The 16,074-nt window shown below is 36.3% G+C and overlaps 1 protein-coding gene across 1 annotated transcript in view; it reads left to right on the top strand.

Annotated features, from left to right (window-relative positions):
* Positions 1-9,447, top strand: part of LOC113054141 (guanine nucleotide binding protein (G protein), alpha z polypeptide) — a 43,584-nt gene extending 34,137 nt beyond the window's left edge. The window contains exon 3 of the mRNA XM_026219490.1: positions 5,726-9,447. Within this exon, the coding sequence (XP_026075275.1) occupies positions 5,726-6,070 (345 nt within the window). The 3' untranslated portion in view covers positions 6,071-9,447. The remainder of the gene's footprint in view (positions 1-5,725) is intronic.
* Positions 9,448-16,074: the final 6,627 nt, after the last annotated feature.

The raw sequence follows: 16,074 nt of genomic DNA, 5'->3' as shown, positions 1-16,074 counted from the left end.
AAAAGGTCCCTAAACAAAATTGTTACCAGTCCCACCAATAATGATTTTCACCATGCTACCACTTCTTTTTTTCTTTTAGCTAATTAAAGCAATTTAACAATTTGTCCTATTATCTGTAGTCCCACAGTCCCTTATTAAGAGAAAGCGTATTCCTGCACATCTGGTGCAAAAGCTTTCCAGTAATTCATCGCCTCAGCTGTAACTTTTTGGTTGCAATGCGCAGTCATCTAATTCTGTTGGGGACTTCAAGCAACAGTTGTCAGTTTCCTGGCATGGCGTGTTTTATCTTCTTTTCCCCCTTCAACATCCCTTTCCAGGTTCCTTTTTTTGACCCAACCCTCCCTAAAAAAAAAGGTTTCCATGGCAACTGTTGCCAAGCAACAGAGCAGTCAAACGCTTCTAATCCTGGGCTGTTGACAATGAGCTGTGACTGGGAGGAGGGGGTTTGGGTGGTGGGGGGGGGGGGGGGGGGGGTGTTGGAGGGTTACATGGTGCTCGGCAACTGGAGAGAGGATAGAAGTGTGAGAACGATAGCGGAAGGAACTGCATTGCACAATAGTCCGTTGAAGCAACAGAACACTGGTGCCAGTTGGCTGGGAGGAGTTGGAGAGAGACTCAAGAAATGGGTTATCATGGGAGGGATGCTTGGGCAACATGGAAGGATATATTTGGCTTTGAGGAAGTTTACTGATGGAGGACTTCTGCAGTCTCCCACTTTATGACTGACATCAGCCACTGAAGCACATTAGTTGATTTCCTTCTCTGATTTCTGACCAGACAGCACTGAAAATTAAAAGTAACGCAATCATTTATTCACACTCTTGTCGTTCCAAATCTGTATGAGTGACTTTTTTCTTCTGAACACAAAAGATGTTATGAAATAAGTCTCAGTGTTTTTTGTCCATATAATGAAAAACAAAGCATTGTCTAGTTCCCAGTGTTCTTCAAAATATCTACTAAGTAAGTTTATACTTTGTATTAAGACAAATTTTTGTAGATGTGTAGATCACAAGTGGGCAGCACTAAATACAGGTGTAAATAGGGCCTGAAATATTTGTCTGCTTTCAACCACTTTCAGAGTCGAAAACTGCTCGGTATAATTTATTACATGTAATCTGTATTACATAATCAGATTCCAAAAACTAAGTACTTGTAATTAGAATATATCACATAAAATACTTGTAATCAGACTACAGTAACTTTTTATTGAAGACATGATTACAAATTGTTCACACACTAGCAATAAATTATACATAATAAGCAATAAACTTGACATAATGTAATGTTTAATGAATGGAAAATATTTTCTTCGTCTTTTTGTCAATATGGTTCATTTAAATCAATTGGATAAACAAATTAAGTCAAAAGTAATCAAATGTGTAAACAGATTGTTACTAACTACAATTTTTGTAATGTAATTTGTAATCAGCAATGGACTACAGTTTGTAAATATTCTGCACGGCACTATCGAAAACTTGTTCGACTGGATTGCTTTGGTAGTGTCAACACTTCTGCGGTTGAATGTGTTCAAACAACCAGACATTATTCTTTAACATTACAGGATATGTTGTTGAAGTACGCTAACCAGATGGGATTAAACATATATGTAAAAAGCACAATATTCTCTTACCATTCCTGATTTTAACACAAACGCACAGCATTCAGTGTAGTTTTTCAGCTATCAGAGCAGAAATGAAAGCTCATGCTCTCTGCATTGTTTTCTGTTGTCTCCTTTCACGTTCATATGTAAATTACACAAACTTATTTCGCTAATATTAGATCGATAAATCCTAAAAAGCCCATTAACATACATGACTATATCTGCCTTTAAAGTGTTTGGGAAAGTGGTTTTAAGAGAGCAAAAGAGATGGATTAAAACACCAGGTTTAAACGTGACCTGATCGACTAAAACACATTTTAATACCAGCTTTAAATTTTGAAAAAAGATACCTGACACCCCAGCAACTGTGTAACAACAAAACCCTAGCAACTGCATATTGTAGCAACATGCTAACAACCGCATTTATATCACATTAGCAACCGCTAGCAATATCTGGGCACCCACAATACAAACAAGTACCTCTCTCATTTTGTTCTGAAAAAGAAAAAAATGTAATTCTATATTTGTATTTTGATACATCGTACTGCATTAATCTGCAGCCGTTTCCAGTAATGTTAAAGGATGACAAGTAAGCTAGACAGTCACTGACTCATTACTGATGAACATGGATGTCAGGGAATAAAAATCCATAGCAACCCGGGCAGCTTAGCCTCTCTGCATTCAGTGAAGCTTTGAAGCTAACCATATTAGCCACATTAGCTGAACTGACTCACATCAAAGCAATTGTGAACATTTACAGTTGTCAACCAGATTGTGAGAGTATTGAGACAAACTATAGCTTGAGAGTCAGCTCTGTGCTTCCTGCAACTTTTATTCATATGTTATGAAAACGTTAACAAGGGTTGCCAGGCCTGTTTTGCAAAACCAGCCCAATGGCCAATCAAAAATATCACAAAGCCTCGAAGTATACCACTCCCATACCAAAAACGCGCAATTTACAGTCACTGTCACAGTATGTGTTATACATAGTTTCATCCTGATCAATATCAGCGATATTGTATTAATCATGCAGTCTATTAAAGGGGTCATATGATAGATTTCATGTTTACCTTTGTCTTTGGAGTATTAGAAGTTGTTCGTGCATACAGAAGATCCGTAAAGTCGCAAAGATTAAAGTATCAAACCCAAAGAGATATTCTTTATGAAAATCAGCCTTGCCTTCCTAATGCCTTGTTTAAACATGCCCCCACATCTCTACGTCACTGTGTGGGAAGATTTGCATAACCACCCAAGTGCCACTCACCAATATTTCATTTCCAAACTGTTGTAAAAACAACCAAAGTAATAAAACATTGATAGGTTCTCGTTCATCTGTTTCGGATAAAACTGAATGCGTGTTTAGCTCCACTCACTGGGCATTTCCCTAAGAACAAAAAAATGCTAAACATGCCACAAGCAACGTATTATCATTTCGCAGTAATATTGTGCCAGCAACGTTTTTCTTATAAGCCCTGGTTGCAGTTTCAATAATAATTTAACGAAAAGAAGTGAAAACTAGGTGTATTTCTAAGTTCTAATACAGATAATCTTCGTATAATCTCTTATCTTCAACAAAGGTAATGTGAGGAGAGGGGAATAAAGAAAATGAGAGACAAATGTGAGACAAAGCATGGCAGTTATGAGCAGGTAAGGTGTAAATATACTTTATAGCTCTCTCTTATTGCTGCTGGGGCTATTAAAAGACTAGACAAGAGTCATTTTCTCTCAGCTTCAATGAAATGGATTTTCTAGAGCGAGACGTCTCAATCCAATAGTTCTTATTTACAGGAAACAAAGCATTAATACACTGTTGAACGTCCTTATTAATATTTAAGCGTAATGAAGGCTTGTGTCTGGAGTGCGCAGGGAGAAGCCGGGCGTCACGCTGTGCGTTGTGTCTCAGTGTGGCATCCTCTGCCTCTGGCTTCCTGCCTCCTTTTCTCTTTTTTCCCTCTCTTTCTCTCTCTCTTCTGCTTCTCTCTACCACACTTAGCTCTGGCGAAGGCTGTAGTTGGAAACACCCTGAGCTTCAACAAAGCACTTCCACCCTGTCTCCTGGGCTGCCCAATTGCTTAATGGACACTTTAAGATCTGCAGAGACGTTTGGCTGATGGTGTGACCTGATTTCAGAAAGCCCAATTCAAGGCCATTGGAAGACCTCTCTGTAGGAATATGAGTACACACTTGGGCCTCGGCGAAAATTGCAGCTGGCTAGCTGTTATGAATAAATGTTTGTGTGTGTTTATGTGAGAGTTTTTTTTTTTTTTATAATCAAATTTGTGTGTGTCATTTTTCAAAGATTACATTTGAATGTCATGGAGGTTTACTCATACTATTAGATATATCTGCCCATTTAGGTCACTTCCTGCACTTCCTGTGTGACCAAAACAACCTATAAAATTACACAACATTCTTTCTTGGTCTTAGAACGACATTCCAGTCAAAGAGAAGTCTTAAACATATTCGGTTCAATGCTAAAATTCACAGGGCCTCATGAGGGCGCAAGGAAGAACGTGAAAAATTTGAAAGAAAGAAATTAAACATTTGACGAAATGTATTTTGTAGAACTGTCAGTGTTCCCTTATGAAACAAAAATATATTGCAGTATATTGGAAAATGTATCACGATTTTACAAAAATTACTGTTAATGTTTCAACACCTCTAAAAAAAAAATTTCAATACCATTTTTTTTCAGTGTACAGTATACATTTGTATTTACACATAAAAATATGTAGTCATTATTTAGTTTTTTAGAAAGAAGTCCATAACGAGGCAGTTTAAAAACCACTTTAAACCTCAAATCTAAAAACGACCCCTCATATCTATCTGGTGGATGGGAACGTTGCTCCAGGACCAGCAGGAATAACCTTGGGGCTAAAGGAGGAGACTAACATTCTGGAAGAGCCTCAGTGACGAGGTCTATATTTTTCTTAATCACAGCGACTCTTCCTTCATCGTTTTCACATACTCCACTGATTTTATTAATGTCTCTGTGAAACCCACTCTCACTCTGGTAGATGATCTTGTGATTTGCTTAAAGCACGATGATGTTTTGTGTAACCTTTCAAACAGCGGCCCAGTCTTCATATCAGATTCCTCCCTCAGTCACAAGCTGCTCGTCCCAACCACGTGCATGAAGCCACTGCAGCTCACGCTGTGGGAGGGGAGCACACACAACACTATATACTGAATAATCGATAACTATCTAAATCGATTTTAAAATAAAGTATATATGTGATAAATTGACTTTGATGTGCCTTCTTTAATTGTGGTCTTATAGTCTAACCTATGCAGCTAAAATACATTATACAGTAAATTATGTTTAGTAAACACTGTAACCATTGAAATATTTGCAGAAAGCACATTTTCTGAGATTAAAATGCATTACTTGGATGAATGATGGTATCGTAAAAGACTCAGCTGATGTCGCCAGGGAAATTGTTCTGCGCATTTCACGGGTGTTATTTACATCCTGTCCTCGGCCTTTGTTTTATGGGCATTACGCTGGCAAACACAGCAAGGTAATTGAACATGGGCAGGTGACTAATTGAATTAGATAGGGACTCAGCAGAGCTGGAGAAATAGAGGTTAATAACCTCGCTTGGCCATATGATGCTTGCTAAAACTGACATGATCCTGTGAGCTGCTTTTGCTCGTTGTTTCTCCTGCAGGGATTTTGTTGTGTTTGGCTTTTAATCTTATTTTTGGATTTTTTTTTTTAAGTTTGGAAGGTTATTATGCGTTTTATTATTTACAGAAAAGGGACAATTATTTTCAGCGGTTCCTGTTATGGCCTGATTTAACTAAACTGATGATTGGAACCATACTTAACCAAAAAACCCTGAGTATGCAATAGTAAATGGCGAGTTTGTAGGAGTTAAAGCACATTGTCTGTCCCCAGCTGGTAGTGATTTGCTGTCCTCACACTGGGTCATCTCTATTGACATTCAGCCCATCGTCTAGATCTAGAGTGTCTCTTGGAGCTAAACATGTTACCCTGTTTGCTCTCTTCAAGGTTAAAGGCCGCTCACTGATTTTATCGGCTCCAGAGGTTTTCCACTCGAGGGAGCCTGGTCCTTTGTTAGCGCTTCAGCTAACCATTTCTTGTCTTTGGTTTCCTCACAGAGCCGTATGGCGGAGAGCCTGCGTCTGTTCGATTCCATCTGCAACAACAACTGGTTCACAAATACCTCGCTCATCCTCTTCCTCAACAAGAAGGACCTGCTGGCCGAGAAGATCAAGCGTATTCCGCTGACCGTCTGCTTCGCTGACTACAAGGGGCAGAACACCTACGAGGAGGCGGCCGTGTACGTGCAAAGGCAGTTTGAGGACCTCAACCGCAACAAGGAGACCAAGGAAATCTACTCGCACTTCACTTGCGCCACTGACACCAGCAACATCCAGTTTGTGTTTGACGCGGTGACGGACGTGATCATCCAAAACAATCTCAAGTACATCGGGCTGTGCTAGGACGAGGGGACGGGGAGAGGGGCGCCAGGCACGGCTGTCGATTGATCTGAGTGCCCTCGAAAACGCTTGTCGAAACTCAGATGAGGCCCAGAGGAAAGGGCTACATGCTGCCATCCTGCTAGATTTATCAATGTCAAAAACATAAAGGTCAAAGAGGATTTTACAAGGTTGGTATTAATGTGTTTGCACTGAACATATGTAGACAACACACACACACCATCCTAACGTTTGTTCACACACAACGGACTTCAGGATCAGCCGTCAAGCACATGTTTGACATGGAAACACTGGAAACAGATCTCACTGCTCCTCTCTTCTCTGACAGACAGCAGGAATTCCTACCCCAAAATGTGCTCATCTGTTCATGTCATTTCAAACCTGTATGACTGTCTTTCTTCTGTGGAACACAAAAGGAGATGTTTAGCAGAATGTTCATGCGTCTCTTTTGCATACAATGACAGTGAAGAAACACCATAAAAGTAACAATATTTACGTTGTGCTCTTATTATTAAGGAATACATTTTAAAGCCTCATGCACATATTCCAATTTGGTGCATCACAGTTGGTGAAGATACACTCACACACTACAGTTCAAATTATAATCAAGTTCTTTACAACACATTACAACGGGTCTACTTCTTTAAAGTGTGAACGAAAATGAAACAATGATTTAAAATGTATAATATTTTTTACTTTTTTTTTAAATGTATTAAAAAAATTTGTTTGACACAAATCACTTTAATATCAAATCACTTTAATATCACATAATATTTTTTACTTTTTTTTTTAAATGTATTAAAAATTTTAGTTTGACACAAATCACTTTTTAAAAGTGTGCTTCATTGTGTTAAGAAATATAGTCATGAAAGTGTACTCTCTTAAAAGGGATAGTTCACTTTCAGATGCTGTCCGCCATTGATTTCCATAGTATGGGGGGAAAACTATGGGAACCATCAACTGAAGGTGAACTATCCCTTTAAGTACAAATAGTTTTATTTAATTTCATTTATATTACCTGCAAGTACATAAAAAAAAGTATAATTTTAAGAATTAAAGTACACTACAAGTGCACATTCAACACAATTACAGTTACAAGGGAAGAAAAGAATGAGTCTTTGGGTCTGTCCCAATACATACACTTGCGGTCTTGACCACTTGAGATTAGGTGCACATCACAGGAAGTAACTGCACAAGAATACAGGTCGCAAAAATGCCAAAACTCAGTGGCCTCGATGCACATTAAATACACACTTTTTAAAAAACACTTCAGAGCAGTATTTGAGGCTAAGCATTTCCCATCATTCATTATGTTCAAGAAATCACAAAAGTGAGGAAAACCTCACAAAAACGTTAAAAAAGAAAAACTTTCCAGTGCAAGTTAATTAAATATAACATGTAATTTGGTAGAAAAACTGTTTTTTTTTAATCACTTAATTTTAAGGCACTACAACGTATAAACTGTGTCATCTGTTACATATGAAATAATGAACAGTTAATTTTAAATGTGCAAAGTATAAAAAATGTGTAACTAAACTCTGTAAACTAAACTTGTATTTTAACGACACTATGTTGTAATTGTGTCAAAAGTTGTGCACATGCTTGTGATCTTGACCACTTGGGTCAAATTCAGGAAATATACAAATAGACAAGAGGTCAAGTGCAAAGACTGCAAGTATGGGTACTGGGACTTTTATGTCATTTGAAGAAATGTTGAGTGTTTCCTCTAATAGTTCAAATCAACAATTGTTGTCAAATTTTTGGTCATCCACCAAAGAAAGATTGTAATTCTGATTGCTTAGAAAAGCAAGAGCACACTGTCTCTCAACAATACTATTAAGTCTAATTAAGTCATAAGTATTCTATTAAGTCCTAAAACCATATCCACAATTATTGCATTGCAATTGGTTATGATATACAAGTCAAACCTGTCATGGAAATCTTGATGTGCCATATTTGAGGATGGTTAAACACGAATGAGACTTGAGCTGCAGTGGAGACGATTATCTGTGAATCTGTGAACGACTTAAATCGAATTGTCGTCCTCACACACAATCTATTGTATGACTGTATTTTGGAATGTAGATTATATGGATTGCTTAACAGCCCTTGGTCGCCATGCATTGTCTTTGAGTGGAAAGGAGCAGCATGAACATTCTGCTAAACATCTCTTTTTACGTTCCACAGAAGAAATAACATCATACACATTTGAAGTGACACGAGGGTGACTAGATGATAAAATGCAATTTAGGTGGACTGTTCCTTTAAGCTTTGTCTTTGATTTGCCTGATTTGAGTAATGCTGCTTTCGGAGATGATATAGAGAGTTTATATGAAAATATAAATGTATATGAAAGGTTAAAAGTATCTCGAGAGAAAGAAAAACAACAACAAAAAATTACAATGTCATTTGGTTTCGCACCAGACGTGAAAACTGCCGCAGTCTGAATATGAAGTCAAATGGCTTTTTTTTACTCACATTCACACTGTACTTTATTTTTGGCTGTCTGACCCCTAGCAATCAATCTGTTTTCTTGTTTCTTTTTATTCTGTTTTCCTTTTGCCTAAAATAGGATGTAATCCAGAGTTTTTAGAGAAAACGTCCTTCTTTCCATGAGAGTGTTACACTGACGTGAACATTAAGTGTTTCATAACGTTCATTCCAGATTCAGAGAAAAATAAACAGTGCCAATATCAATGTAAATAAAAACAAGGTCCGTCTATCATGTTACGTTTTCGGTTTTAATGGACAAAGAGAGAGAGAGAGAGAAAAAAAAAATATATATATACAGTAACATTAAATCTGCATGAATTTGTTACTTTGAGTTTTTGATAAATTATAGTTTGATTTGCTTTCTTATATTTTTATTTTTACTAACATGCTCCAAAAATATATTTAAAAGTCAAACACTGTGTCCGATTGTACAGTTGTTTCCTGCAAGGTATTTATTGAAAAGAGTTTTATGTGAAGAGAGTCATTTTACGTCCAGCGCAACAACCTAAACTCTGCACGAAAACATTAAAAGAGGATTCACTCAAATTTGGTCTGAATCTGAAAAAAGAGAGATATAAAATCTATACAAGAGCAGAATCTTTCTATTCTGGTGTCATTTTGAGTGGACATTGTCTGCTGTATGTGTAAATACTATGTGAGGTCCATTTTGTGAGACAATAAAAAAATAAAATAAAATAAAAAAGGAAATCACTTTTTAAGATGCAGAGCTGATTGACAGACTAAAGAGGTCCATCCCGCTCCAATCCTCCTCCTGTTCAGTTATGATGATGTACAACAAACCCAAATAAGGGCTTAAGGATTGAGGAAAACAAATACTAAAGTATAACAGAACAATAATAGTGAATAAAAAGAATTATGCAAATGTGGTTTGTGCTGCAGGTTTGTTTCTTGTGTTGGGGTGAGTGAGGCTTCATTACCTCTTGGTCATCAACATTACCCATAATTGCTTGTGTTTGACACTTTTCCCACATATACAGGCATATTTATTCAAATATAACATTTTCTACAATGCAATCCAACAATAATGCATAAAAAGAACATTTTATATTTATTCAGATGTTTAAATAGGCATTAACAACCACAAATATCGTCACCCAAAAAAATACAAATAATTTAAGGAACTAAAGGAATAGTTCATCTGCCAAACACCACAAGATGTCACAAGATGAGTTTGTTCCTTCATTGGAACCTGTGCAGTGAATGGGTGCCACCAGAATGAGAGTTAAAAACAGATGAGAAAAATATTGCAAAAATCTCATATTTTCACAAAAGTCCTAAACTTTTTAAGCGGTTGCATCTGGCTAAAATACACTGTCTCTATCCATATTTTTGCTTTCTCCAGTGAAGAACTCATCTCATCTGAATCAGGAGAGAAGTATGCACAATTCAAGCATCCTTCACTTGCAAAAACAGCCCCAAACATTTCTAAACAAACATGTCAGTAGATTTTGATGTGAGAGGACAACAGGGGATAGACTTTTTTTGAACCGGAGGATGTGTTATTGTGGATTATGGACAGAATTTATGTTTAAAGTTAAAACACCTTACATTTGTTTCTTACAAATATATAGTTTTCCACTCCACAAGATTTTAACTGATGGACTGGAGTGCTGTGGATTATTGTGATGTTTTTATCAGCTGTTTGGACTCTCCTTTAAGGCTTTTTGCACAGTGACATTTTCATGAGACTTAAAACACCTTCCAGAATTTTCACAACTCTTATGCAAAAAAAGATCATGTAGTATTTTTACTATAACATCATAAAACAAGCCATATTACTTTATAATGACATTTAGAATAATGAGAAGCAAAAAAAAAAAAAAAGACAAAAAAAAAAATATAAATAAATCTAATGTTCTGGATAAGATACAGTGATGGGAACTGGGGCCAATATTTTATTGTAAAATTGTAATGTAAATAATGTCATAATGCAAAAGCATTAATGCCTCTTAAATAAGGCTTCACTTTCTAATTTGTTTTCTTTTGATTTGTGTTTAAAATGCATTACCCTATGAATAGTTGAATACTGTTGGTTGAACACCATTTAAGGAATTATTTGGTGGTAATGTACAGTAATAGTAATAACTGATGTGATTCATAAATCCAAACTTATTTGCCTGTTCTCTACAGTAACATCATTATTTATATATTTCTTTTTAACATGGTATAGGTGCAGTGTCTGCAGTTGAAAATATATCCTTGTATTATTTGCTTCCAGCATTGAGCGCTAATGCAAGACGTCATAAATATGGTCACTGAAACACATTCCAATATATGCATGTTTTAAAGCTTTATTAGCCACATTAAATGTTAACAGCAGTAACTTGGGACAGCTAAGGTCACTGTAGTGAGGGGCCATTGTCTCCATGATAAATCATTGCATGCATGTATTGAGTGCTGTCACTCTAATTCAATGGCACATGCCACAGGCTGATGCATTGCATGTAATCCATGAGGAAATTGTCTCTTCCTGCCTAATTGTCCCTGGATATCAGATTCTAGGAAATGTCTTCTCAGTCTGTCTTAGTCCACTCCAGCAACAGCAGAAGCTCAACGCTGCTTTCATTTATGGTGCATTGCATCACAACAATCAACATGCTAATTAAATGTGCAATTAAATGATTCTTCAACTGATTTATGTCTGCAGAGCGTTTGTAGTGAAGAGAACTGAGAGAGTGAAAGATGGACGGAAGAGAAGATGAAGGGAGAAATGAGGCTGGATGAATCTCGCATAATGGATCAGTTAGTGGCCAAACCCGGATGACCCTTTATTTGTTGTCAGTGCTTGCACAGCCTATTGTTTATCACGCCACTAATTCTAGAGTACCAGGACAAAACATCCTACAGAACTGATGAAATAACGGTTTGTGTACCAAGGAAGCATTTTGAATTAATCTGAAAATTAAAAAGGAATTTTTACATTTTTTTTTCAGCTGTGCCCACTCCACATTTTAGGCAAGATGAGTCCAAAACTAAACAAAAAGTGCAATTTCCGAAAAACAAACAAAATAAAAAATAAATTATTTCCTTAATAAAGTAAAAGAGTTTTAAGATTTATTGTAAATTCATATAAACCTCAGCCGGTTCAGTTGATCGCGACAGGACAGGTGCGAATGTTCCTTTAAAAGATATACATTTATATTTCTTATATGTCTTCAGCACATGCTTTGCTGGGAACCAAACACAAATCGTATTTCTCTCACCATTATGGGTGTTAATGAGGAATGTGGGATGTTTTTGCTCTTGTGAGACTGGAGTTTACTGAGTGGGCCTGTAAAGCTGATGGAAATTAATAAAAGGAGGGTACAGTACATGACTTGGGTGTAATCACACGTTTGGCAGGGGGAAAATTATACGTCTGTCACTAAAAAGACAGTTTTTGTCTCAAAGAGACTAAAGTATGTAGTGGTTTATGCCACAGCTGTGACCACTGTGACTAGAGACTATTGAACGAGTTTATTTGTTCTGAATAAATAAAAAACATACAGAAATAAACAGATGAATGTTACAGGAGGGCGAGCGGTGGAGGACCTTGTGACTGTCATGAGCAGCAGGGAAGGACACACCGCAGAGACAGACGAGGAAGCCACTCAGTTTAATCTCTTTCTTCAGGATGGTACACAGTGGTTTTAAGCTTTGGAGTCCTGACAACAAATTGGATTCAGAGTCCAAATCATTCACAAGGACAAATGTGATGTGTCACTCTGATATAAGATGGTCAGGTGAACCCCAGTAAGGTCACATTTTACATTTTACAAAGCTCACACTACATTATGCATGAAGAAAAGGCCTATGTTAGGACTTTTTTTTGTTTTGTGTTCTGACCTTATTGCAATGAAAGTTAAACACATTTCCCTTATTCTCATTACTGTAATACATCTGGATGTGATTTCTGTAAATCCTTTTTAATGATTTTTCCCATTACCGGGAAAGTTGCAATGATTAGATTCCCATTACTGGAATACAGTGTTTCTTCATCTAAAAAAAAAAATAATAATAATAATAATAATAAAGCATAGACATACAAATATACTTAGATAATTATTTTAAGAAAAGTATTTATATATACACACAAAAATCAGTTGGTTTAAAAATTATTCTTATTTTAAAATGTGAAAACCATCTCTGAAGCACCACACATGAGGAGCACAATCTAACATGCTTGGCATGACACAGCACTCTCGCTTCCCAAAAACCTGGAGGTGATGTGCTGCCACCCTGCGGTCATTCAGGCTGATGCACCACCGCTAGATCAAATACATACTACACTGCCTGACTGTCCCGAATTACTAAAAACAACATGCTGTCTGAATTTAAATAAAATACATATTTAGGATTTTAGGATTGAATCGTTATTGCAGTGATAAATATGTTCTGTAAAATATTTATATATTTAATGTGAAAGTAGTGTTTTAATTTTAAAAGTATTTTATTTTTTTCTTTATTTGTTTTTAATTATAATTAAAAAAAATATATTTTTATGATTTAGCCTACTTAATTAACTTTTCATCAGCTCACAAACCTCCTGTTATTCCTTCACAAACCCCAGTTTGGGAAACCCTGACAATCAATTAATGTTGTTCATTATAAAGAATCGAATATATTTTCTTTCTCTGTATTTCTATATCAACTGGGTACAAAACTCCTATTGTGTGGTGAATAAATTAGGTCAAAAGCAATCTAAAAGTAATCAAAAAGTAGTCTATTTGCATTACGTAACATGTATAATTTAATAGATTACGTTACAGTTTGCGGCATGTAATTTGTAATCATTAGAAGGTTTGTTTTTGTCGTTCTCAGTGTCTATCCTTTCAAATATCACAGCAGAGATATGACTTTAACACGTAGTACTTCACCTGGACACACAAATATTACACAGCATGCATTTAACACCTGACACACCCACAGTCACACACTCAAACTGACTTAAAAAAAAAAAAATTTAAATGTATTTTTCCAAGGTGTAATTACTCCCATAATTTTTTTTTTAATGTCAAAATACGTTTGACATAACTTCAGTGTTTCAGGATTTATGATGAAAACGTATGCAGGCCACTGATCTACGTATATATATTCTATTATTATTGATGTAAACCTGTAAGATGGTTTAGATCCTACCTGTCCGATCGCTACCATTTTGTTTACTTAAATGGGAAGTCATCTCATTTATCATCAGTAAAATATGGAGTACCACAAGGATCCGTTCTAGGTCCCCTTCTATTTTCAATATACATGTTGCCCCTTGGTAGTATTATTAGAAAATACAGAATTAGCTTCAACTGTTATGCTGATGATACTCAGCTATATATCTCAATGAGACCAGATGAAACTTCTCAATTATCTAAGCTAACAGAGTTTGTTAAAAATGTAAAAGATTGGATGACCAATAATTTTCTCCAATTAAATTCGGATAAGACAGAGATACTAATTATTGGACCAAAAAACACTACACAGAATCTTGTAGATTACAGTCTGCAACTAGATGGATGTACTGTTACTTCCTCTACAGTCAGAAATCTGGGTGTCATATTAGACAGCAATTTGCCTTTTGAAAATCATATTTCCAATGTTACAAAAACTGCATTCTTCCATCTTAGAAACATTACCAAGTTACGAAACATGTTATCTGTTTCTGATGCAGAAAAGCTAGTTCATGCATTCATGACCTCTAGACTGGACTATTGTAATGCACTTCTAGGTGGTTGTCCTGCTTCGTCAATAAACAAGCTACAGGTAGTCCAAAATGCAGCAGCTAGAGTCCTTACCAGGTCAAGAAAATATGATCATATTACCCCAATTTTACAGTCTCTGCACTGACTACCTATTAAGTTCTGTATCAGTTACAAATTATCATTGCTTACCTATAAGGCCATAAATGGTTTAGCTCCTGCATACAACAAGCCTTATACCACGCTACAATCCATCACGCTCCCTAAGGTCACAAAACGCTGGACTTTTGGTAGTTCCTAGGATAGCAAAGTCCACCAAAGGAGGTAGAGGTTTTTGACATTTGGCTCCCAAACTCTGGAATAGCCTTCCTGATAATGTTCGGGGTTCAGACACACTCTCTCTGTATCTAGATTAAAAACGCATCTCTTTCGCCAAGCATTCAAATAATGTATCTTAAACTGTGAGTGTAGTTGTATCTGATCAAATGTGCATTCATATTCTTTAGCTTGGGTTAAAATAATTAATTCTACTTTGTTGGAACAGCTGCTATGCTAATGATGTCTCTATTTTGTTTCTATGTTTTGCCACGGGATTTACTTCCTGTGGTAACTAGGATTTACACAAGCTCCAGTCTGGTTCCAGAACACCTGAGAAGAGATGATGCTGACCCTGAATCAACAAACAGAACTAACAAATATTGCTACAAGTGTGACTGAATCATATATTAATTATTAATAATATTAATAATGTTCATCATCTAGCTGACTACGACTTGTATAAATATATAATAAATTTTTCTACAAATCCTGTCATACGTGCACAAACTGACAGTCACCACTTATAAGCTATAACTAAATATTGTAGAAACATAATTTTCTGTAAAGTTGCTTTGTAACGATTTGTATTGTAAAAAGCGCTATACAAATAAACTTGAATTGAATTGAATCAGTGATGCACGCGCCCATAACAACAGCCATGAAAGGTCGCGCGGTGTATCTCTTGCACCACGTGATCGCGGGTTCTGGCACAGCACAATGTTGTGTTTCCATGCGATTCCTCTTGAGTTTATAGAGGAATTAACCTCTAATATTTTAACCTTCAGTATTTTCTCCAGTCTTCTGCATGAAGTAAATGACTATACCTATAGAAAACTAGCATGTCTAAATAAATATTATATCCAGCAAAGCCACAAGGAAGTTATTACGGCTCTGCTGTATATATTACTATGTTTAGTATACACTTATAGTATGCTATACAAAGAAGTTCAGGTTGATGTTAATGTACAGAGTAAACAGATTATCTGGTAGTGTCTTTCACAGGCCAGTTTGTATTTCAGCCCTCCTGTCAGCAGAGACAGGATCATATCATTCCCAAGGTACACTCTCTAACATCACATCATGTTAATTATTTACAGGTACTGTAATGGAATAGATCATTCTGTATTTGAAAAGGTATGATTCATATGGTAAGTAGTACTACAGGAAATTCAGCAAGCACTCTGTAAACTTTAGTGAGCACATCAGATTAGAGTATTGAGAATGTGTGACATCCATAGAGGAGCCTCAGTGCAGCTAATTCTGCTCAAATGAAAAGGCTTCCCACAGCTTCTTCCTGTACTCGTTTTCTCAGTTAGTTGGGTCATATTCAGGGCAAATGCACCCTATTTACTTTCTGGCCTTATTGTGAATGATTCCAAAATGGAAACGGAGCAGACAGTTTCAACAACTAGACAAAACTACCATTCTTATTCTCTTTATAGGCAAAAGTAACTTGTATTTGATTCTGTTTATGGTAAGAAGAGTTGATCACCTTTATTAGTTCAG

The sequence above is a fragment of the Carassius auratus genome, chromosome 35, assembly GCF_003368295.1.
Source record: "Carassius auratus strain Wakin chromosome 35, ASM336829v1, whole genome shotgun sequence".
Classification (NCBI taxonomy): Eukaryota; Metazoa; Chordata; class Actinopteri; order Cypriniformes; family Cyprinidae; genus Carassius; species Carassius auratus.
Note: the sequence above shows the minus strand (reverse complement) of the source record. Positions and strands in the feature narration are given on the sequence as shown.